The following is a 16,333-nucleotide window of genomic DNA, read 5'->3' as shown; positions in this document are numbered from 1 at the left end:
TTCTCTTGCTCTTTTCTTTGTTTCCTCATATTTTTTTCGTTTTGTTTTTCTAGATTACTTCTTTCATTTATTCTTTATTCCCTCACTTCACCATCAATCATGCCTTTTTTCTTTCAAGGTCTTAGTTTCCTTTTCATTCATTTCATTTCTATTTTTCTTTATTATTTAGTTATTATCTCCATTTCTTCTTTTGTTTTGTTCTTTATTCTGTCCATTCTATCCTTCTTTATCAAAACTTCATTCTTTTATGTCTTTTGTCATGTCTTCTACTCTTTCTTGTTTCCCTCATTATTGTTTCTTGTTTTTCTAGATTACTTTCCCTGACTTTCATTTATTATTTATCTTTAATCTCTCACATCAATCATGCCTTCTTTTTCTTTCAAGGTCTTTATTTCTTCATTCATTTGTTTTATTTTTTCTGTATGCATTTATTCTCTCATTCTTTCTCTTCTTCTTTCTTCTTTCTTTCGTAATCACCATTCTTTCCTTCTCTTCTATTTGTTAATTTTTGTCATCCTACATTACTTTCTTGCTTTATTTTAATTTTATTAATTATTTTCTTCTATCCTTTCTCCCTCCTTTTTCTTTCACACTTTCCTTCCTTCCCCTTCTGTTACATGATTGTGAAACTTATTTCATTTTCACATGTTTGGACTCAGTTGAAGTTTCCTTGATAAAGACAATATTGTGTAAATTGAGGCCATAAAATTTATTGCTGTGTTTTAACAGCAAAATTAACTTTATTGGTGTTTTTTAACACGAGCGATTCCAGACTCCAGACTTAATGACATCAAATAGTTTACTGCTCAGCTGTAATGCCGATTTATTCTCTTCTTTTAAAACTGGGACTCATTTCCATTCTGTGCTTTTTAAACTGTGTTTAAAAGAAATTTCATTAAGAAATCCTCACTTGTGTGAGCGTGACTTTTTTTTTTATGTTCAGAGTTGAGTGAAGATGAAGAAGATCTCCAGAATAATTACTTTATAAAAGTGTAAACATGTCATAGTGAGGTGTGGCCTGTCAGAACGCAAAATAAATACAAATAAAACAGTGCGTCAGTGTAAAGAACATGTGTACTGTGTGTGTGAATGAGAGTGTTTGCCTGTGTGTTTGGAGCCGTCTGAACTTTGACCTCAGTAAGCCGAGAGCCAGTAAACAGTGCTCAAAGTTGTTTCCCAAAAAAGTCATCTTATGTGAGAAATGGATTTTTTAATGACAGAAATATTCGCAATAAACAGGTGAAGAACCACAGGGGCTGATGGGAAACGAAAACACAAACACGAACGCTGCGATCAGTCACTTTTAAAAGATCTGTCATCACAAGCGAACAAACTAGAAGCAGAGATTAGATTAGAACTTAATTAATCCCTTGGGAAGACAGCAGAATTGTATAGCAGCACACAAGGTAAGAAGCACACAGAGTATCAAAAGCAGAAGTAAAAAACAATCTAAAATTTAAATACAAACATAAATACTGTTTGCTACTGGCTACTACTGCTCCTCTCCTTCCCGTCCTCTGTCTTCCTGTTACTCCTCCTCCCCCTGAGTGAGGAATTGTACAGTCTGATGGCCTGAGGGACAAAGGAGTTTTTCAGCCTGTTGGTCCTGTACTTGGGAAGGAGCAGTCTGTGGCTGAAGAGGCTCCAAGCATTTTACAATTCACACAAACACACTCACACCGATGTCAGGGTGCTGCCAAACAAGGCGCTCACTCCACACCGGGAGCAACTTGGGGATTAAGGACGTTGCCCAAGGGCCTTAGTGATTTTCAGGCTGGGGTTTGAACCAGGGATCCGCCGGTCTCAAGCCCAAGGCCTTAACCACTAGACCATCACCCCCTAGTGACAGTGTGCAGAGTTTGCCTTGCATAGTCCATAATGATTAATAATTAAGGCGTCTTAATACAATTTTACAAGTCAGAATTCTATTTCAGGTGTCTGTGACGGCACAAAATTGCCCTCAGAGAGGTCGTTTTCCCAAAGGTCAAGGTCATTTGGGTCAAAGGTCTACATTTTTCAGAACAATTTCCACCTAACATGTCACAAACTTGTAGGAGGGTTCTGGAATTGCCGGAGTGAGATCAAATTACCAACAGTCAATCACTGGGGTGGAGGTCATGTGGTCAAAGGTCAAAGTTGACATGGCGCCTAGCTTTTGTGGCGACATCATGGTTCACTCGACACTTCCAAGTTTCTAGTCGAGTTTTCCACAGCCGTTTCCTCTAACACTAGGCGAGCAAGTGCTGAGCAGCAGAAGAAGTTCGACACAGTTGCTGTGGTGAGTAGCCAGCCCCCCCCCCCCCCTTTGGCCAACACAAGCACAACGTAACGGGTCTACCCTCCCGCTGTCCGACGAGACTGTCCCTGGAAAACGGGGACATCTGGTCACCCAGATGCACGCACTTAACAGTGGCAGCAGGTGAAATGTGTTAAAATCAATGATAACTGAACATAAAAAAGAAAAACCAAGACGCTGTACCAAGAGGCTTTGATGTTTCAGATGTCAAAACGCTGCTTAACGTGTACTCAATTTGTCAGACCACCAACAGTTTGTCTTATTAGTTTCCACTGGTGGAAAATTCACGGGGGCTAAAAAAAAATGTGGTTCAGTTCTCAGTTCTGCTGCTGGTTTCAGGACAAATTCGACTGGAGGCTAATTAGAAAGAAAGAACAAATAAACCAAATCCAGAGTGTAATTTTCAGTAAATCAAACCCAGATAGGGAACATGTGAGGACACACAGCTGCTGCCGCTGATTCTCACCAACATCAGATTTTATTAGAAATTCTGCAACTCTTTGAAGAAAAGCAAAAACAAAAAAAAAAGACAAACACTAACAACACCGCAGACACAAGCTGACTGAGTTTCCATCCCAGCACTCTCTCTCCAGAGACATCCGCCATCTGAAAAACACAATCGAGCACATGCACGTTCAGGTCGCGCTGTCTGCAAAAACATTGCATTCAACTACCCCCCCCCCCCCCCCCCCCCCCCCACACACACACACACACACACACACAAAAAAGTGCCAGAAGATGGATGGGAAATGGTAAAAAAAAAATCTTCCTTTATACCAGCAGTAACATAAAACTATATTTTGAAACTTTCCTAAATTTCAAAGTTTTGGCCAATGAGACGCCAGGTCACTATTAAAAACTGTCGGGGGGGGGGTGGCTGAGAAATATATAGGATTTTTTTGGTTTGGGTGAGCAACCTGAACTAGCGGCTGATCTACGGCTCGAAAATCCCATTTAAAGCCCCAGTGTGTATGATTTAGCACCATCTAGTGGTTATTTTGCAGATTGCATGATGCCGTCACTGGTAACAGTTTTGTTTCCCTTCACATTTTTTTCCTTCTTTGATGCCGGGGAGTCGTGCTCCTTAACTTTATCTTATGGTGATCCTCGATTTCACAAAAATGACGTTTGTAAAACTTGTTAGCCTGCAGTTTTAACCAGTAAGACAGTATGTAACGGAGCAACTGCTGATTCCCCTTTTTTGTTTTTTTTCTTCCATCTTCTGGCTGCACTGCGAAATGCAAAAGGCAGAGTAACAACAGGAGTACAAGGAGATGCGGCGTAAGGCGAAAAGAGAAGTGGCAAAAGCAAAGGAAAAGGCATATTGCGAGCTGTACAAGAAATTGAATAGTAAGGAAGGAGAAAAGGACTTGTACCGATTGGCCAGACAAAGGGACAGAGCTGGAAAAGATGTGCAGCAGGTTAGGATGGTAAAAGATGCACATGGTAATGTGCTGACAAGTGAGGCGTGTGTGCTGAGAAGGTGGAGGGAATATTTTGAAGAGCTGATGAATAAAGAAAATTGAGCAAGAGAAAAGGCTGGATGATGTGCTGAGAGGTAAATCAGGAAGTACAAGAGATTAGCAAGGAAGAAGTGAGGGCTGCTTTGAAGAGGATGAAGAGTGGAAAGGCAGTTGGTCCAGATGACATTCCAGTGGAGGCATGGAAATGTCTAGGAGAGATGGCAGTAGAGTTTCTAACCAGATTGTTTAATAAAATCTTGGAAAGTGAGAGGATGCCTGAGGAGTGGAGACGAAGTGTGCTGGTTCCTATTTTCAAGAACAAGGGTGATGTGCAGAGCTGCAGTAACTACAGAGGCATAAAGCTGATCAGCCACAGCATGAAGTTATGGGAAAGAGTAGTAGAAGCTAGGCTTAGAAAACAGGTGAAGATCTGTGAGCAGCAATATGGTTTCATGCCGAGAAAGAGCACTACAGATGCAATGTTTGCTCTGAGAATACTGTTGGAGAAGTACAGAGAAGGACAGAAAGAGTTACAGTGTGTTTGTGGACTTAGAAAAAGCTTATGATAGAGTGCCAAGAGAAGAGTTGTGGCATTGTATGAGGAAGTCTGGAATGGCAGAGAAGTATGTTACCGTAGTGCAGGACATGTACAAGAATAGTGTTACAGCGGTGAGATGCGCAGTCGGAATGACTGACTCATTCAAGGTGGAGGTGGGATTACACCAAGGATCAGCTCTGAGTCCTTTCTTGTTTGCAGTAGGTGATGGACAGGTTGACGGATGAGATCAGACAGGAGTCCCCATGGACTATGATGTTTGCAGATGACATTGTGATCTGTAGTGAGAATAGAGAGCAAGTTGAGTCTAGTCTGGAGAGGTGAAGATATGCTTTGGAGAGAAGGGGAATGAAAGTCAGTAGAAGCAAGACTGAGTACATGTGTGTGAATGAGAGGGAGCCCAGTGGAATAGTGCAGTTACAAGGAGTAGAAGTGGTGAAAGTAGATGAGTTTAAATATTTGGGGTGAACTGTTCAAAGTAATGGAGAGTGTGGTAGAGAGGTGAAGGAGAGTGCAGGCAGGGTGGAGTGGGTGGAGAAAGGTGGCAGGAGTGATTTGTGACCGAAGAATATCAGCAAGAGTGAAGGGGAAGTTTACAAAACAGTAGTGAGACCAGCTATGTTAGAGACGGTGGCACTAACAAAAAGACAGGAGGCAGAGCTGGAGGTGGCAGAGCTGAAGATGTTGAGATTCTCTTTGGGAGTGACAAGAATGGACAAGATTAGGAATGAACATATCAGAGGGACAGCTCAGGTGGGACGATTTGGAGACAAAGTCAGAGAGGGCGAGAGTGAGATGGTTTGGACTTTGCAGAGGAGGGACCCAGGGTATATAGGAGAGGATTGCTGAGGATGGAGCCACCAGGCAGGAGGAGAAGAGGGAGACCAAAGAGGAGGTTCATGGATGTGCTGAGAGAGGACATGCAGGTGGTTGGTTGTGACAGAGGAAGATACAGAGGACAGGGTGAGATGGAAACGATTGATCTGCTGTGGCGACCTCTAACGGGAACATCCGAAAGACCAAGAAGAAGAAGAAGGGCTCCTGTATGGGGTATTGCAAGATGGCTGCCTCTATTAGGGGGCCCGCTCCCATGTGGTAATGTAGGGCTCATTCTAAGCCTATAACACATATCAATTTGCTGTTTCAGGTCATTATTGATGCATTAACAGAAATTATCAATACTGTATTCTATTTATGTTAATAAACACCCCTAAAATTTACATATTGTAGCTTTAACAATTTCTGAGGGTAGGTGATACATGGATGTAAGGTCAACTCATTAAGACCTTGGGCAAGTTCAATGTTGGACATATTTGATTCCAATTTTAGCCACAAGGGGGGCGGAGTCTTTGAAACATTGCGATATGATCACAAAGACTTTGTCTATCAAGGTTTCATCATGCAGTGCTTGAGGTTTTGACCAGAAAAAAAGTTGTCATTTTTAATGTTCACCTCACAGTGAAAGGTCATATGTGTATTTTTACGCTAGAGAGTCAAGCTGCTGTATGCTGCAGGGGCCTTCTTGATCTGACACACCATGAGAGGTAGTTTTATTCACTAAAATAGGGGACTGCAAAGTCCAAACCTCATTTAGTCATGATGCAGTGTATTTATTTTAGATAGTTGGGTTCAGATTAGCACCAACAAAATGCATCTGTATGTACATTCAGTAATTTTAACTCTGGATGACAGCACTGATTTAAAAAAAAAAAAAAAACACTGAGCGACAAACCAATCTTTGACTCTACACATATTTAATTTGCGGTAAAAATCATTGAACCTTCCTGAATCTGATCAGGTGGGCGTGTACAGTTGTGGTCACATGACTCTGTCTTACCCCTAACTTGGAACAACAAGCTGTTAAAACTGGCTCCACTCTCCCCTAATTATGAGTCATAAAGTATTTAAAAGTACCTGCAAATTTGTTAACAGCTGGCAGTATCAGTAATACAGTAGTCGTAGAAGTAGTCAGTTGTTGTAGTAGATAGAGAGCTTGTTAGAATTGGAATGTACCTGGCTTGCGTTGCCATGGTGACAGCTTTGCTCAACAGAGGAAACAAGCTTTCATAGTAAAATTAAAGTTCTGAAAAAGGATCCGATTTAAAACTTCTAAGAAGCACTCTCTTTGGTGAGTTATATTAGCAGCAGTGTGTTGTATTTTTATACTGCTTTGTGTATTTTTGACTGTTTATTCAGGATTCAAGATTGGAAACCTACAATGTGCTGTGCCTCAAAAATAAAGTTTAAAACCTCAGCCTAAGAATATGATATACAGCAATATGTCATCTGCAAACTGTATGTAAGCATTTGTTTTTGTAATAGTTTAACATTGATATTCTGTTACATTTAGCTATGTTGGGCTGGTCATGCTAGCTTTTTGGAAGGAAATTCCTGAGTAAATTTGTCTGATTATGTAGAAATTCACCACGATCAGTAAGTTAGCATGGATTTGATCAAGTTGGTGCAACATTTGATCAGATTAGCCATGTTGATGCTCATGTTCAACATTTGGGAACGCTTGGTATCACACCATCTTTGAGGTGCCAGAAGTAACAAATGCCCGAAATGACAGCGACTAGCTGATTTTATACTTCTGTAGTGTAGAATTTTGTAAAATCCTATGTATATTGGTATAGTTTGTAGTCAGCCATAAAATGTGCTCACGTACATCTTCAACCGATTATCCAGGATCCGGTCGTGGGGCAACAGCTCCAGGAGAGGACTCCAAACATCCTTTCCTAGGCCGCATTAACCACTTCTGACTGGTGGATCCCGAGGCGTTCCAAGGCCAATGTGGAGATATAATCTCTCACCTAGTCCTGATTCTTCCCCAGGGTGAACCAGGGAGGGAGGACCAGCCAGCTCTACTCTGATCTCCTCCTGGATGACAGAGCTTGTCACCTTATCTCTAACGGAGACACCAGCCACCCACATGAGGAAACCCATTTCAGTCGCTTGTACCCGTGATATACTTCATTCGGTCACGACCCAACCCTAATGGCCATAGGTGAGAGTAGGAATGAAGATTGGTGGTGACATAATAGGTGTTTCCTTCAAGTACTTAGCCCAGCTAGCTAACTAGTATTGCCCAGTTGGTATAGTGGATCACCAAACCTGGCTTGGCTCGGGGGTCTGCCCCCTCCCCTTATTTAATTTTATCATTATTTATTTATTGCAGACGGATCAGTCATCAGAAAATAGATATTTCGGAGTTCGGGCTCATTAGCAGACAGAGTAGTCCAAAAATGGGTATTTGGCAGTTAGAGTTGGGGTTAGTCAAAGGCCCAGCAATCAAAAAATGGTGTGATGGCCCAATAACCTGTCAACAACAAAAAACAAAAGGAACAGTTACCATTTGGTTCTTTGTGAGCGAGTGTGTTCTGGTCATCAGTTTAATACTTTTGTAGATACGTATTGTATTTTTCAGAGTATAAATCAGTTTTTTTTTCCTCCTAGTTTGGGAGGCCCTGCAACTTACACTCCAGTTGCACTTATATACCGAAAAATCACACGTTATTCATAACAATAATAATTATAATGACAGTTTATATAGGACTTTCCTGGGAGTCAAAGCACTAAACAAAATAAACTCTAATAATAAAAGAATAAATGGCAATAATAAAAAGTATACAACAATAATGCACAAAATCCCAACTTAAACACCTCATATATAGAATAAAAGGTGCAACTATATTCCAGTGTGATTTACAGTCCGGTGAAATTTATACATGGATTTTTTTTTTTTTTTTTAACAGGTGTGACTTATACTCTAAAAATACATAACTGAATCTCTTGAGTTCTGCTTCCACTTCATCAAACAGAAGTCTTTGTTCTTGTGTCTCCTTCAGGTCTGACGGGCAGAAATGAGCAAACTAAGGAGTCAATACAGGTACAAGTGTGTGTGAAATATTTTAACAAAGTAAATGTTGGTAATTTTAGCTGATCGAGGTCATGCTGTGCAGCTTTTCAGTGTGTGTGTGTGTGTGTGTTCAGGACTATGAAGCTTGCGAGTCTCTTGGAACAAGTTCAGTTCCAGAATCGACTCAAACCTCTCAAGTTGAAATTGCAAAGTGAGTTCAGTCTCCATGGTAACGAATTGTCTGGTCACGATGTCAGCTGAGTTGGTTGTTGCGCCCTCTGGTGGTGTGTGCCGTACTGACATGCTGAGCACATTGAATACACATTCAAATTTCAGTGTCAGAGTTGAAATACTTTTCTAATGTTAATCTCTGATTTTAATGTTTGCTGTTTCTTCACTTCTTTTTTCTCTTCCTTCTCTTGTCTTTCTGGGTTTAGGTTTAGAAGCAGCTTAAAGCAGAACATCTGTGTGGAATTACTGAAAGAAGGCAACCACAAGTAACTGCTTAATATTAAATTATATTGAACAAAATTTCCTATTAATTTACAAATGTTTAAAACCAGTATCAACCAGCTGACACCTGTTTTTAACCAGTTGGACTTAGCCGATGAAAGCTACGTTATTGGAGATAAAACTGGTTTTGAATTAGTTTTAAAAGAGTATGAAAGCAGTTTGACACAATCCAGTTTAAGTTTTTTCTCTCACCACTTTATAAATGGTTTTGTACAATTTTTTGTTAGGTTAGACTTGTTTGAACTATCTCAAAGCATCTAAATTTTATTCCATTTTTGGTCAAAATGGTTTAAATCAGGGGCAGCACAGTGGCTTAGTGGTTAGCACTGGTGCCTCACAGCGAGAAGGTTGTGGGTTCAATTCCCGTGGCCTTTCTGTGTGGAGTTTGCATGTTCTCCCCGCATGTGCATGGGTTTCCTCCGGGTGCTCTGGTTTCCTCCCACATCCAAAGACATGTGGGTTAGGTGGATTGGAGTCTTTAAAATTGTCCGTAGGTGTGTGTGTGTGTGTGGGTGTGTCTGTGTTTGTATGTCTGTTTGTGGCCCTGCGACAGAATGGCGTCCTGTCCTGGGTGTACCCTGCCTCGCGCTCTGTGACTACTGGGATAGGCTCCAGCCCCCTGCGACCCTTAATTGGACTAAGCTGGATGGATGGTTTAAATTAGCTTAAGATGACAAATGTTTACTTTTGGATTTATTTCTTTGATAAATTACTTTAATCAACAACCCCAAACTGTTTTTAGCTCATCAACACTGAAATTCAAACAGTGTGAACCCTCACTACAGGATACATACATATACTGTATATATAAATATACCACGGCTCTCGAAATTCCATTGTACCTGCATTAATAGCAAATGTCCAGCAGGTGGAGATATTGCTTAATTTCAATAACCTTGAGTACACACTGCTGTGGGACATGATGAATCTCTTGCTTATAGTATTAGATATACTGTACACACACACATATGTGACAAAATAAAAAATATTGCAACAAAGTTGATTGCTAAGGAATACAGTCCCTCCCTCAGGTCGTTCTCAGAGGTGGTCTCTCTGCTGCGGTCTGATCAGGATCGGCGGGATGCTGTTACTCCACGCCCAGACATCAGCATGCCAACTCCACTGGAGGAAGACCAGGACAAACTGGAGACCATAAACTGCACCTGCGCCAGTCCGAGCAGGCAGAACTAACGGGTAAATGTCTGAACAAAAGATGAATGAATTTATTTGGCACACACACACACATACTAAACAAAAAAACTCGGAAAACAGAAAAGTCAGAAACAATTTCACAGCTATAAAATGGAAAAATAGGAGTTAAAAGTGTTTGTTATTATTGGGTATTTGTGGTGTTGTGCTGTATGGGTGTGCAGGATCGTGGACAGCGGCGTGTCGGCAGCGTCTGTCTTTGGCTCAGTACTTCTCAGCGCCTGAGGATCTCTGGCTCCGTCTGCACTTCTACCTCAGTGCTGCAGACATAAATCAAGCTGGCAAGTCCAAAGAGGTGGCCGAGGCCCGGGTGTGCTTAGCAGAACTCTACCTGCAGGAAGGTAGATTTTTATCAATTTTACCCAAAAAAACCTCCCAACCATGAAACATTTGGACAATAAAATTTCAGATCTCATTGATTATAATTCAGAAATCTATGAGTCTGTTCATATTCATTAAAGGACATGAAATAATAACTTTAGTCATTTTCTCAGACATTATCTGTCTTTTCAGGTGACCTGGATGAGGCCAGACACCAGGGGGAGCTGTGCATGCAGCAGGTAAAGAAAAACGCCTGGTTGGACTCGACCGGCCGGCCTCTCTGGCTTAGAGCCTGTCGGACACTCTGGAGGATCTACAGCAGGTTAGCCGAAGCCGCGCAGGCCGCTGCAGACTACGACGACGCCCGGACGCTGCTGCATAGCGGCTACAACATAACTACTGGGTGTAGGTAGAGGACAGGCGGCTGGCTGTTACTCCGAAGTCAGTGCACAAGAGTTTTACAAACAGGCGTTTTCACCTACATTCATAAAGGAGCCCAGTGGAAAACCGCTGAGACCTCAGACATGTTCCACATCTACCAAATCCATGTTTGTTTGAGGTTTTTGTATACGAGGTCTGTTAGAAAAGTATCCAACCTTATTAATTTTTTCAAAAACATATGGATTTGAATCACGTGTGATTGCGTCAGCCAAGCTTGACCCTCGTGCGCATGCGTGAGTTTTTTCATTCCTGTCGGTTGCTTCATTTTCCTGTGAGCAGGCTTTGAATGAGGTGCGGTCCACCGCTCTCATCTATTTTTTAATGCGAATAAAATGCCTGAACAATTTGGATCTTTGCTGCATCAATTTTTTTCCAGAAACTGAGAGAGACCTCCAGGTGGACACCGCTTGAAAAATTAATATGGCTTTCAGGGACGATTTTATGGGGATTAAACAGATTACGGGGTGTTACTGCCCCTTTAAGGACGGCCCACAACTGCTGAGAGCGCGGCGCGCTCCCAGCGCCGATGGACAGGCTGACACCCCGCACAAATAACCAGATCATTTCCAACGTGAAAGCTTTGTTGATCCGGGACCTCGTCTGACTTTCACAAAAGGCAGAAGATGTGGACATCAGCACTTTTTCCGGCACATTCCACCATTACAGGAGTTTTTTTTTTTCATGGAAAAAGAAGCCGAGGGACGTGCCACGGAGCCGTTCATTACACGGGACAAAATCACCTCTGTGTTGGTCTCACAGGACGGCTTAAAAGTGGATTTCAGACGGATTCCGGTTGCTTTCCAGTCGTGTGAATATCCGATTGTGATTGTGCATGAGCTGAACATGCCAGAACATGTCCTGTGAGGCTGCATCACGGCGTTTCTTTTCGCCATGCAGCTCCGCCGCGACGCGTGGAATTCCTCCGCCTTTGTTCCTCTTTCCATGACAAAAACTCCTGTAACAGTGAAATGTGCCGTTCATTTCTAAACTGGACGCTGTCTTGATCTGTTATGCCCTCCGACTATCACAGGAATTGTGAAAAGACGTGGACATCAGCACTTTTTCCGGCACATTCCACTGTAGGAGTTTTTTTTCATGGAAAAAGAAGCCGAGGGACGCGCCACCGTGCCGCGGTACAAAACCACCTCGGTGTTGGTCTCTCAGGACGGCTTTCAGGTGGCTTTCAGACGGATTCCGGTTGCTTTTCTGTCATGTGAATATCCGAGAAATTGAGCTTGAGCTGGACAAGCCCCACCATGTCCTGTGAGGCTTCATCACGGCGTTTCTTTGCGCCGAGCAGCTGCACCACGACGCGCCGAACTCCTCCGCACGTCTGTCTTAATGTGCCGGAAAAAGTGCTGATGTCCACGTCTTTTCACAATTCCTGTGCTAGTCAGAGGACATACCGGATTTTCATTACACAGTTTTGTCCCGCGTAATGAACGGCTCCGTGGCGCATCCCTCGGCTTCTTTTTCCATGAAAAAAAAACTCCTGTAACGGTGGAATGTGCCAGAAAAAGTGCTGACGTCCACATCTTCTGCCTTTTTGTGAAAGTCAGATGAGGTCCCGGATCAACAAAGCTTTCACGTTGGAAATGATCTGGTTGTTTGTGCGGGGTGTCAGCCTGTCCATCGGCGCTGGGAGCGCGCTGCGCTCTCAGCAGTTGTGGGCCATCCTTAAAGGGGCAGTAACACCCCGTAATCTGTTTAATCCCCATAAAATCGTCCCTGAAAGCCATATTAATTTTCGAACGGTGTCCACCTGGAGGTCTCTTACAGTTTCTGGAAAAAAATTGATGCAGCAAAGATCCAAATCGTTCATACATTTATTCGCAATAAAAAATAGACGAGAGGCGTAGACCACACCTCAGTCAAAGCCTGCTCACAGGCGAATGAAGCAACCGACAGGCATGAAAAAACACACATGCGCACGAGGGTTCAAGCTTGGCTGACGCAATCACACGTGATTCAAATCCATATGGTTTTTGAAAAAAATAATAAGGTTGGATACTTTTCTAACAGACCTCGTATGTGTGTGTGTGTTTTTGGTTTGTTTTAGTTTTTTTGTGAAATGTCACAAAGGACACATGTTTACTTTATACAATACCACGAAAAAACCCCATGTTAGATCCATCTTAAAGCACTTTGCCATTAGGTTGAAGTTTTATGGTTCTTAAAGGTGTCAGATTACTATCAGTAGGCAACGGCTATTTTCTATGTAAAGATTTAAGAGGGAAGCTTTGTTTATGTACTGATATGTGGCGCTAGTGTGACATCTAGTGGCAGGGAAAAAAAATTATCACCTCTTCTAAGCACCAATTTAGTTTGAATTATCTTGAAATCACTTTAAACTGGTTTAGGCTCTGTGTAGGATATGTTGAAATCCAATTTTGCCAAATTGTAGCAAGACTGAATCCAGTCGAAACCATTTACAACCAGTTTGAAACAACAGTAAACTGGTCAGTTGATAAGTTAGTCAACAGCTAAATCATTGATTTTGATAATTGCATTTTTTTTTTTTTTTTTTTTTTGCTAAAACATCGTAGCTCATCCTGCTTGTAAAATGTGAGGATTTATTCTTATCCTTTTATTTTTTAAAGAGAAATTGGTATGAAGTTTCTCAACAGTTTAAATTAATGTCAAAATAATTTAGCTCATATTTAATTCTTTTAGTTGAGGGCTAGTGGAGTTTTAACCTGTTTTAAATTTTGCTACACTGATGTTGCCTCACAGTGGTTAACACTGTTGCCTCACAGCAAGAAGGTCATGGGATCGATACCCACCTGTGGCCTTTCTGTGTGGAGTTTGCATGTTATTCCCATGTTTGCACGGGATCCCTCCGGGTGCTCCGGCTTCCTCCCACATCCAAAGACATTTGCTAGGGGAGCTACGACACCTTTGCACCCCCCCCCGGGACTAAACCAAACCAACTTTTTTAGGTTCCTTAGATGACCCCAAAACACAATCAGGATGTTCCCCAAAATAAAAACTGGCCTCAAGCCAGTTATCCAAGATGGCGTCCGAGACGGCTGCCAAAATAGGTTTTTTTTTTTCACTTAAACACCAATGATTTATGTCATTATCAAGTCTATAGTTTGTTCCTACTATGTATTTTAATGATAAGGGTCTATTGGCGGCCATTTTGGACGCTATTTTGAATCTTAAACCCATGAATGAATTTTGTTTAGGCACAAATGAGTTTGCTGTGACCTGCAATGGTCTTCCCATTGAATTTCCGTGATATTTAAGTTGTTTATATGTTGTGTAAAGGTGTTTTGGTGAAAAACCCTATTTTGGCGGCTATCTTGGATAACTTGCTTGAGGCCAGTTTTTATTTTTGGGAACATCCTGATTGTGTTTTGGGGTCATCTAAGGAACCTAAACAGTTGGTTTGGTTTAGTCCTGGGGAGGAGGGGGGGGCGTGTAAAGGTAGTGGTCATAGCTCCCCTAGTAATTCAGAAACTTTAAATTGTCCGTATGTGTGAGTACGGGTGTGAATGTGTTTCATTGCCTATATGTGGCCCTGTGACAGAATGGCGTCCTGTCCAGGGTGTACCCCACCTCACGCCCTATGACTACTGCATAGGCTCCAGTCCCCTGTCACCCTTAATTGGAGTAAGCAGTTGAAGATTAGTGTATGAGTGAGTTGAACTGCTAAGGTGTGGGTGTGTCATCTTGTTCTGTAAACTGCAGTAGGCACGTTTAAGATATTTTCTGGTGTATCAATTAATTGCATAAAATCACAGATTAATCAATAATCCCGCCCCAAGATATGGTTTAGAGCCTAAACCATCTACATTTGATGAACTCTTTCAGCACCAGTCACGACACAAGAAAATCTTTTGTTTGTCGTGTGTTCAGCTGGAGACAAACAGATTGAAGGGGAGGCGGCGTACCAACTAGGACTGACCTATCAGAGTTCAGGAGATCACGACACCGCCAACACGGTAGCAACACACTGTGTTTGTCTCATCTTCCAGAGGGTTTGGAAGCATCCATAGAATGAATTGTATTTGTGTGCAGTTCTTCAACGTGTATTTACAGATTTCCAGCACGCTGCAGGACAATGACGGAGTCGCAAAGGCGAACTTGGCCATCGCCAAGTCTACGGAGCGGTTCGTCACTGAGCAGACGTGTTCATTTATTGTGTTCATGCTTATTAAGCCATTATACCCCCTTCCCGTAATCTATCAATTATTTACTGTGTCTGTTTTTCAGTCAGGGGAACGTGGATGAGGCGATCCAGTACCTGGAAAAAGTGATCGAGATCTCCTGCCACAATGGACTTGATCACGACCTAGCAGACACCTACCTATGTTTGGGCAGCATCTACTATGAGGGGGTAAGACACAAACGTGTGCTTTTATAATGTTCTCCTTTTTTTTAACCTTTACCAGAGAGGCTGTGTTGTTTCCCGATTCTGTTAAGCATTTTTGATAACATCTTGTCTATGCATTTGTTTGATTTGTACAATGCATATAGGGGCCATTGTAGATTTAAAAACGAGCAACAGGATGGGGTAATATGAAGGAAAAACTCCAATTTTTTTTTTGTTTAAGTTTAAATTTGAAGGGTTTTTTCTGACAATTTTTTCTGACTTTTTTCCTTGTTCCTCTTAGATTTATGGATAAAGTTTTCTCAGATATCTATTTTTTGTTACAAATTCATTACTTTAAAGTCTTAGAATATGTGTATTTATTATTCAGACTTTATTCATTTAGAAGTTGTAATCATAAATAGTTTTTTTTTTCTTATAAATTAGATTTTTTTTCTTGAAAAATTTGAGGGTTTTTTAATGTATGTTTTTTTTCTCTTATATTTGAGTTTTTCTCACGAAAATGTATGACATCATAATCTCAGTGTGTTCTTGTGTTTACTCTCTTTCTCTCGCTATAGAATCAATATGAGAAAGCGTGTGAGTACTTTGATCAGAGTTACCGTGTTGCCTGTAACATGCAAGATGAGGCTAAAGTGCACAAAGCGCAGGTACACGAAGTTCACATGATCTCTGATAATCTAAAGAAAAATACCTGCACCGGGGTTGAAGCTCTGTTTGCAAACACACGGCCCTAAAACCAACAATTTTCAAAATCTTTTGTGGACGTGTCACCTTTTAACCAAAATTTGAAATTCCAAGTGTTTTGTGTGTTTGTAGATGAGACATTTTTTGCAGAGATGAATGGTGATCACTGAGTGGTCCTGTTTTCCAAACTTACGTGCTGATCTGCTGGCTGTAATTCAGCTCTCAGTGTCTCTGCCAGGTGTTGCTGGGCAGCGCTCGAGCCTACACGCTGATCCAGAGGTACAGCGCCGACGTGGTGGCATCCGACACGCCTGCCTGCCTGCTGCGAGTGCTGACCTGGAAGACGCCGGGAGGACCGACACATAAACCTGCTGTCTAAGTCACAAAGTGGTCACCAGTTCAGTTTAGTCGATAGTTGATAAAAGTAACCCAGTAAAAGTGCAGGGTAAATAAATGGAGCTTAAATAACAATAATTCCATCACAGAAAAGCATGAATTTCTGGACCAGGGGGACAATGTGTAATAACAGCCATTCGGTGGTGTAATAGTTTTAGCACTTAAGCCAAATTCTCCAAATTCATTTGTAAGTCATATTGATGAAAAGCATTTCAATAAATGTGAGATATGGTGTCATTTTTGGTGACGTCTGGAC

General features: G+C 41.7%; 1 protein-coding gene across 1 annotated transcript in view; it reads left to right on the top strand.

Annotated features, from left to right (window-relative positions):
* ttc29 (tetratricopeptide repeat domain 29) overlaps window positions 1-16,333 on the top strand; it is a 20,676-nt gene extending 4,343 nt beyond the window's left edge. The window contains 12 exon segments of the mRNA XM_034165023.1: window positions 8,173-8,204; window positions 8,309-8,385; window positions 8,612-8,671; window positions 9,719-9,843; window positions 9,846-9,881; window positions 10,061-10,237; window positions 10,410-10,622; window positions 14,520-14,605; window positions 14,682-14,773; window positions 14,877-15,000; window positions 15,555-15,644; window positions 15,920-16,333. Of these exon segments, the coding sequence (XP_034020914.1) occupies window positions 8,173-8,204; window positions 8,309-8,385; window positions 8,612-8,671; window positions 9,719-9,843; window positions 9,846-9,881; window positions 10,061-10,237; window positions 10,410-10,622; window positions 14,520-14,605; window positions 14,682-14,773; window positions 14,877-15,000; window positions 15,555-15,644; window positions 15,920-16,060 (1,253 nt within the window). The 3' untranslated portion in view covers window positions 16,061-16,333.

This window comes from Thalassophryne amazonica, chromosome 23, assembly GCF_902500255.1.
Source record: "Thalassophryne amazonica chromosome 23, fThaAma1.1, whole genome shotgun sequence".
In the NCBI taxonomy this organism is placed as follows: domain Eukaryota; kingdom Metazoa; phylum Chordata; class Actinopteri; order Batrachoidiformes; family Batrachoididae; genus Thalassophryne; species Thalassophryne amazonica.
Note: the sequence above shows the minus strand (reverse complement) of the source record. Positions and strands in the feature narration are given on the sequence as shown.